Source organism: Nerophis lumbriciformis, linkage group LG14 (assembly GCF_033978685.3).
Source record: "Nerophis lumbriciformis linkage group LG14, RoL_Nlum_v2.1, whole genome shotgun sequence".
NCBI lineage: Eukaryota > Metazoa > Chordata > Actinopteri > Syngnathiformes > Syngnathidae > Nerophis > Nerophis lumbriciformis.
The window spans coordinates 7,091,324-7,100,934 of NC_084561.2; the positions used below are offsets into that span (position 1 = coordinate 7,091,324).

The window sequence follows — 9,611 nt, forward strand, 5'->3', positions numbered from 1 at the left end:
TTCTTCTTCAATTTCGTTTTCGCTACCTGCCTCCACACTACAACCATCCGTTTCAATACATGCGTAATCTGTTGAATCGCTTAAGCCGCTGAAATCCGAGTCTGAATCCGAGCTAATGTCGCTATAGCTTGCTGTTCTAAGCGCCATGTTTGTTTGTGTTGGCTTCACTATGTGACGTCACAGGAAAATGGACGGGTGTATATAACGATGGTTAAAATCAGGCACTTTGAAGCTTTTTTTAGGGATATTGCATGATGGGTAAAATTTTGAAAAAAACTTTGAAAAATAAAATAAGCCACTGAGAACTGTTTTTTAATGGTTGTAACCCTTCTGAAATTGTGATAATGTTCCCCTTTAAGCTTTCCATAGTTTCTGCTCACTTCAGTGTTCTCCTGCATGCTACTTTATTGACACTGTCTGTGTTTATTTATTGCAGTGGCCGTCCGTTGGGGTCATGGGAAGAAAATGTTTGTGGTGAATCCAACAGCGTTTTATGACAACAGGTTTCTGCGACTGATGGTACGTTTAGAACAGGGGTGTCAAACTCATTTTAGCTCGGGGGGCCACATGGACTGGTAAAATCACGGCACGATAACTAAAAAATAAAGACAACTTCAGATTGTTTGTTTGAAAATGGAACAAGCACATTCTGAAAATGTACAAATCATAATGTCGTTTTTTTTTTACATGGTTAATAGTAGTCTATCTTTATTTGTCGTTATTTATACTTTCTGAATAAATGATGTGATCATGTTCATCAGTCAACTCATTGGTGTTCATTTTCAATCCATCAAGATTAGAGATGTCCGATAATATCGGACTGCCGATATTATCGGCCGATCAATGCTTTAAAATGTAATACCGAAAATTATCGGTATCTGTTTCAAAAAGTAAAATTTACGACTTTTTAAAACGCCGCTGTGTACACGGACGTAGGGAGAAGTACAGAGCGCCAATAAACCTTAAGTCACATAATATCCACCGCTTTTCACACACACAAGTGAATGCAAATCATACTTGGTCAACAGCCATACAGGTCACACTGAGGGTGGCCGTATAAACAACTTTAACACTGTTACAAATATGCGCCACACTGTGAACCCACACCAAACAAGAATGACAAACACATTTCGGGAGAACATCCGCACCGTAACACAACATAAACACAACAGAACAAATACCCAGAACCCCTTGCAGCACTAACTCTTCCGGGACGCTACAATATATACCGCCCTACCCCTTACCCCACACCTCAACCTCCTCATGCTCTCTCAGGGAGAGCATGTCCCAAATTCCAAGCTGCTGTTTTGAGGCATGTTAAAAAAATAATAATGGACTTTGTGACTTCAATAATAAATATGGCAGTGCCATGTTGGCATTTTTTTCCATAACTTGATTTATTTTGGAAAACCTTGTTACATTGTTTAATGCATCCAGCGGGGCATCACAGCAAAATTAGGCATAATAATGTGTTAATTCCACGACTGTATATATCAGTATCGCTTGATATCGGTAATAATGAGTTGGACAATATCGGCAAAAAAGCCATTATCGGGACATCTCTAATCAAGATAAAAAAAATAATATCCAAATCTAACTACAGGATGTTATTTATGTAGTTTGCTCATTTTCCTCTGCTGGTGCACTAGCATCATGTGGTTTATTTATTTATTTTTTTACACATGTAGCATCATCTACAAAGAATTGCTATTGTGACATCTAGTGGGCACATTTAGAACAGCAGTTTCTTTCATTCAAAAATTTTTATACTTAGCAAACTCATCCCACGGGCCGTATAAAACCTGTTTGCGGGCCTGGTCTGGCCCACGGGCCGTACGTTTGACACCCCCGGTTTAGAAGAAGCACACAGACACAACACTTGTTAAGATGGGATCTCCTTCATTAGTGTTGTGACATTGTATTTATGAAACAAAAATATTGATCCCAGTAGTGGACATTAGTCTCATTCACCTGACATGATGGAGTCTTGTTTACACTATCTGGAATGTTGCTTTGTCTCCTTCTCCCTAGAGATTCTACGTCCTGTTGACGGGTATTCCTTTGGCCATCATCATCACGTCTGTCAACATCTTCATCGGTAAGGAAACAATCCTCTGCTCCTGTCCTTCAACGCACCTGGATCACCTGTGCTTGTGTTTTGAAGGTGAAGCCGAGCTGGTTGAAACTCCTGAAGGTTATGATCCCGAGTACTGGGAGTACTACAAGGTATATACTACTACTACTACTACTAGGGATGCAAGAAAAAGGCTTCCATTTATTGTTAAATGGGTTTAAGTACTAAAAATGTATGAATCCGGACCACATAAAAGAAGGTAAAAGCAAGCGAAAAGTAAATAGAAAGCAAAATAAGGTCAATTGAAGGTAATAGATGTGAATTAAAGGCTAAAGAAGGTGAAAAAAAAAAGATGAATGGAAGTTAAAATGATGTCAATAAAAGGCAAAAGAAAGAATATAAAGGGTAAAATAAGGAATATAGAAGGTGAAATAAGTAAATAAAAAAGGTAGGTAAATACAAGGTAAAGTGAATATAAGGTAAAAAAAATAGTAAATTGAAGGTAAATGTAGTAAAAGTAGGTAAATAGAAGATACAATATAGTGAATCAAATATAAAAGAAGTTAAATAGAAGGTAAAATATGGTAAAAAGAAGGTTACCAATTGTAAAAAAAAAAATCAACAAAAGGTATATGAATGCAAAAAAGTAGGTAAGAATGTTAATAGAATGTAAAATAAGATAAATAAAAGGTCAAATAAGTTAAATAGAAGTTTAAATAAGTTATTGGAGGTGAAGTTAAATAGATGGTAAAAAAAAAAATCAATCAATCGAGGTAAACAAAGTTAAATACGGTAAATAAAAGGTTAAAAAAAAAGTTAAAAACAAGGTAAGAGAATGTAAATAAAAGGTAAAATAAGTTAAATAAAAGGTAAAAAAAGAAGTTAAAAACAAGGTAAGAGAATGTAAATAAAAGGTAAAATAAGTTAAATAAAAAGTAAAATAAGTTCTACTGTAGGAGCTAAACAGTTAAATAGAAGATAAAAGAAGATAAATAAAAAGTAAACAAAGTTCAATTGAAGGTAAATCAAAGGTAATAGATGTGAATTAAAGGCTAAAGAAGGTGGGAAAAAAAAGATGAATGGAAGTTAAAATGATGTCAATAAAAGGTAAAAGAAAGAATATAAAGGGTAAAATAAGGAATATAGAAGGTGAAATACGTAAGTAAATAAAAAAGGTAGGTAAATACAAGTTAAAGTGAATATAAGGTAAAAAAATAGTAAATTGAAGGTAAATGTAGTAAAAGTAGGTAAATAGAAGATACAATATAGTGAATCACATATAAAAGAAGTTAAATAGAAGGTAAAATATGGTAAAAAGAAGGTTACCAATTGTAAAAAAAAAAATCAACAAAAGGTATATGAATGCAAAAAAGTAGGTAAGAATGTTAATAGAAAGTAAAATAAGATAAATAAAAGGTAAAATAAGTTAAATAGAAGTTTAAATAAGTTACTGGAGGTGAAAAGTTAAATAGATGGTTAAAAAAAATCAATCAATCGAGGTAAAAAAAGTAAACAAAGTTAAATACGGTAAATAAAAGGTAAAAAAAAAGTTAACAACAAGGTAAGAGAATGTAAATAAAAGGTAAAATAAGTTAAATAAAAAGTAAAATAAGTTCTACTGTAGGAGCTAAACAGTTAAATACAAGGTAAAATAAGATAAATAAAAGGTAAACAAAGTTAAATTGAAGGTAAATAAAAGGTAAACAAGTTAAATATAAGGTAAGAGAATGTAAATAAAAGGTAAAGTAAGATAGCTAAAATATAAAAAGTTAAAAGGTAAAATAAGTTATAGGAGCTAAACAGTTAAATAGAAGGTAAAATAAGATAAATAAAAGGTAAAACAAAGTTAAATAGAAAGGTAAATAAAAGGTAAACAAAGTTAAATATAAGATAAGAAAATGTAAATAAAAGGTAAAATAAGATAAAAGGTAGAAGTAGTTAAAAGGTCAAATAAGTTATAAGAACTAAACAGTGAAAAGTTAAAAGAAGACAAATACAAGGTAAAAGAAGTTAAATAGATGTTAAAATAAGTGAACTAGAAGGTAAATAAAATAGTAAAGCAAGGTATTTAAAATAGGCTATAAAGTGTTTTATCCGATTACTCCATTAATTGAACAGACTAATCAATAGATTACTGAAATAATCGACACTACTTCAAGGTATCTACTAGTACTACTACTACTACTAGTACTACTACTACTACTAGTACTACTACTACATGTACATCCACCTTGCAAGAAATCTTTACTACAAAACTAATATTCAAACTATACGCTGGATTAATTATTCATGTTTTTTTTGGTTTTCTCAGCCATTAAAAGCCATGATGTAATGAACTGATGGTTGGTACAGTCAGACATGATACTGTTCAACATCTTGATAGCCCATGTCTTCAATCACATTGTCAGACTTGTAAATTCTCACACAAGTGCAAGATGAAAGTTTGACGTGATGATTGCAGCATCCGGTCACTCGCTGGATTTCGCGGACCTTCTATGATACTCCGGTGAAGGATTACGAGAAGGTGATGGCTATCATCCACATGGAGCAGGAGAAGAAAGAGCTCAGGTGGGACATCTTCACACACTGATCAATACGAGACCCTGAATGCACCACAACCCGCTTGTGTCGACATCAAAGTCACTGTGGGACCCTGAATGCACCACAACCCGCTTGTGTCGACATCAAAGTCACTGTGGGACCCTGAATGCACCACAACCCGCTTGTGTCGATATCAAAGTCATTGTGGGACCCTGAATGCACCACAACCCGCTTGTGTCGACATCAAAGTCACTGTGGGACCCTGAATGCACCACAATCCCTTTAACATGCTGCAGAACTGATTATATCACACACAAGTAAACACGCTGCAGGACTGCTTGTATCGCACATGATATCACACACAAGTAAACACGCTGCAGGACTGCTTGTATCGCACATGATATCACAGACAAGTAAACACGCTGCAGGACTGCTTGTATCGCACATGATATCACACACAAGTAAACACGCTGCAGGACTGCTTGTATCGCACATGATATCACAGACAAGTAAACACGCTGCAGGACTGCTTGTATCGCACATGATATCACACACAAGTAAACACGCTGCAGGACTGCTTGTATCGCACATGATATCACACACAAGCAAACACGCTGCAGAACTGCTTATATCGCACATGATATCACACAAGTAAACATGCTGCAGGACTGCTCGTATCACACATGATTTCACACACAAGTAAACACGTCACAGGACTGCTTGTATCGCACATGATATCACACACAAACACACTGCAGGACTGATTGTATCGCACATGATATCAGACACAAGTAAACACTCTGCAGGACTGCTTGTATCGCACATGATATCACACCCAAGTAAACACTGCAGGACTGTTTCTATCGCACATGATATCACACACAAGTAAACACGTCGCAAGACTGCTTGAATCGCACATGATATCACACACAAATAAACACGCTGCAGGACTGATTGTATCACACATGATATCACACACAAGTAAACACGCTGCAGGACTGCTTGTATCGCACATGATATCACACACAAGTAAACACGTCGCAAGACTGCTTGAATCGCACATGATATCACACACAAATAAACACGCTGCAGGACTGATTGTATCGCACATGATATCACACACAAGTAAACACGCTGCAGAACTGCTTATATCACACATGATATCACACAAGTAAACATGCTGCAGGACTGCTTGTATCGCACATTATATCACACACAAGTAAACACGCTGCAGGACTGCTTGTATCGCACATGATATCACAAACAAGTAAACATGCTGCAGGACTGCTTGTATCACACATGATATCACAAACAAGTAAACAAGCTGCAGGACTGCTTGTATCGCACATGAAATCGCACACAAGTAAACAGTGCAGGACTGCTTGGATCGCACATGATATCACACACAAATAAACACGCTGCAGGACTGCTTGTATCGCACACAATATCACAGACAAGTAAACACGCTGCAGGACTGCTTGTATCGCACATGATATCACACACAAATAAACACGCTGCAGGACTGCTTGTATCGCACACAATATCACAGACAAGTAAACACGCTGCAGGACTGCTTGTATCACACAAGTAAACACGCTGCAGGACTGCTTATATCGCACATGAAATCGCAAACAAGTAAGCACGCTGCAGGACTGCTTGTATCGCACATGAAATCGCAAACAAGTAAGCACGCTGCAGGACTGCTTGTATCGCACATGATATCACACACAAGTAAACACGCTGCAGGACTGCTCGTATCACACATGATTTCACACACAAGTAAACACGTCACAGGACTGCTTGTATCGCACATGATATCACACACAAACACACTGCAGGACTGATTGTATCGCACATGATATCAGACACAAGTAAACACTCTGCAGGACTGCTTGTATCGCACATGATATCACACACAAGTAAACACTGCAGGACTGTTTCTATCGCACATGATATCACACACAAGTAAACACGTCGCAGGACTGATTGTATCACACATGATATCACACACAAGTAAACACGCTGCAGGACTGCTTGTATCGCACATGATATCACACACAAGTAAACACGTCGCAAGACTGCTTGAATCGCACATGATATCACACACAAGTAAACACGCTGCAGGACTGATTATATCGCACATGATATCACACACAAGTAAACACGCTGCAGAACTGCTTATATCACACATGATATCACACAAGTAAACATGCTGCAGGACTGCTTGTATTGCACATGATATCACACACAAGTAAACACGCTGCAGGACTGCTTGTATCGCACATGATATCACAAACAAGTAAACATGCTGCAGGACTGCTTGTATCACACATGATATCACAAACAAGTAAACAAGCTGCAGGACTGCTTGTATCGCACATGAAATCGCACACAAGTAAACAGTGCAGGACTGCTTGTATCGCACATGATATCACACACAAATAAACACGCGGCAGGACTGCTTGTATCGCTCATGATATCAAACACAAGTAAACACGCTGCAGGACTGCTTGTATCATCCATGATATCACATACTAGTAAACACTGCAGGACTGCTTGTATCGCACATGATATCAAACACAAGTAAACACTCTGCAGGACTGCTTGTATCGCACATGATATCACAAACAAGTAAACAAGCTGCAGGACTGCTTGTATCGCACATGAAATCACACACAAGTAAACAGTGCAGGACTGCTTGTATTGCACATGATATCACACACAAATAAACACGCGGCAGGACTGCTTGTATCGCTCATGATCTCACACACAAGTAAACACTCTGCAGGACTGATTATATCACACATGATCTCACACACAAGTAAGCATGCTGCAGGACAGCTTGTATCACACATGATATCACACACAAGTAAACACTGTGCAGGACTGATTGTATCACACATGATCTCACACACAAGTAAACATGCTGCAGGACTGCTTGTATCATCCATGATATCACATACTAGTAAACACTGCAGGACTGCTTGTATCGCACATGATATCAAACACAAGTAAACACTCTGCAGGACTGCTTGTATCGCACATGATATCACAAACAAGTAAACAAGCTGCAGGACTGCTTGTATCGCACATGAAATCACACACAAGTAAACAGTGCAGGACTGCTTGTATTGCACATGATATCACACACAAATAAACACGCGGCAGGACTGCTTGTATCGCTCATGATCTCACACACAAGTAAACACTCTGCAGGACTGATTATATCACACATGATCTCACACACAAGTAAGCATGCTGCAGGACAGCTTGTATCACACATGATATCACACACAAGTAAACACTGTGCAGGACTGATTGTATCACACATGATCTCACACACAAGTAAACATGCTGCAGGACTGCTTGTATCGCACATGATATCACACAAGTAAACATGCTGCAGGACTGCTTGTATCGCACATGATATCACACACAAGTAAACACGCCGCAGGACTGCTTGTATCGCACTTGATATCACACACAAGAAAACACGCTGCAGAACTGCTTATATCGCACATGATATCACACAAGCAAACATGCTGCAGGACTGCTTGTATCGCACATGATATCACACACAAGTAAACACGCTGCAGAACTGCTTATATCGCACATTATATCACACAAGTAAACACGCTGCAGGACTGCTTGTATCATCCATGATATCACATACTAGTAAACACTGCAGGACTGCTTGTATCGCACATGATATCAAACACAAGTAAACACTCTGCAGGACTGATTGTATCACACATGATCTCACACACAAGTAAACATGCTGCAGGACTGCTTGTATCACACATGATATCACAAACAAGTAAAAAAAAAAGCTGCAGGACTGCTTGTATCGCACATGAAATCGCACACAAGTAAACAGTGCAGGACTGCTTGTATCGCACATGACATCACACACAAATAAACACGCGGCAGGACTGCTTGTATCGCTCATGATATCAAACACAAATAAACACGCTGCAGGACTGCTTGTATCATCCATGATATCACATACTAGTAAACACTGCAGGACTGCTTGTATCGCACATGATATCAAACACAAGTAAACACGCTGCAGGACTGATTATATCACACATGATCTCACACACAAGTAAGCATGCTGCAGGACTGCTTGTATCACACATGATATCACACACAAGAAAACACTGTGCAGGACTGATTGTATCACACATGATCTCACACACAAGTAAGCATGCTGCAGGACTGCTTGTATCACACATGATATCACACACAAGTAAACACTGTGCAGGACTGATTGTATCACACATGATCTCACACACAAGTAAACATGCTGCAGGACTGCTTGTATCGCACATGATACCGTATACAAGTAAACACGCTGCTTGTATCGCACATGATATCACACACAAGTAAACACACTGCTTGTATTGCACATTATATCACACAAGTAAACACGCTGCTTGTATCGCACATGATATCACACATCCAAACGTTGCACTGCAGGATGAGGTCAGCAGGTGGTCGATGGAGAGTTAAGAAAAAAAGTCACTTTGTGTCGCTCATGTGATGATGTGATAATGTTTGGTGGCAGGCTGACAGAGTGATGATAATGTTTGGTGCGCAAGCTGACAGTGATGATGTGATACTGTTTGGTGCGCAGGGTGACAGACTGACGATGAGATAATGTTTGGGTGCTTGCTGACAGTGATGATAATGTTTGGTGTGCAGGCTGACCGAGTGATGATAATGTTTGGTGCGCAGGCTGACAGAATGATGATAATGTTAGGTGCGCAGGCTGACAAAGTGATGATAATGTTTGGTGTGCAGGCTGACAGAGCAGAAGGTGCGCATCCACATGAGAAAGCGCGGTGTGGGCCCCTGGTACCTGAGCGAGACTAGTGACAAGAACCTCATCGACTACTCCTACAAGTCAACACCTGACAACTAACATGTGGTCAGTACGTGGTGCTGGTCTACTCTCTTTGGACACTTTTCTTCACAATAAAATACTATGACACAC

At 38.6% G+C, this 9,611-nt stretch overlaps 1 protein-coding gene across 1 annotated transcript in view; it reads left to right on the forward strand.

The window, feature by feature from the left end:
• Positions 1–9,611, forward strand: part of ndufb5 (NADH:ubiquinone oxidoreductase subunit B5) — a 13,664-nt gene extending 4,053 nt beyond the window's left edge. Inside the window, exons 2-6 of the mRNA XM_061976150.2 lie at positions 437–519; positions 2,032–2,098; positions 2,165–2,226; positions 4,536–4,642; positions 9,419–9,611. Coding sequence (XP_061832134.2) covers positions 437–519; positions 2,032–2,098; positions 2,165–2,226; positions 4,536–4,642; positions 9,419–9,539 — 440 coding nt within the window. The 3' untranslated portion in view covers positions 9,540–9,611. The remainder of the gene's footprint in view (positions 1–436; positions 520–2,031; positions 2,099–2,164; positions 2,227–4,535; positions 4,643–9,418) is intronic.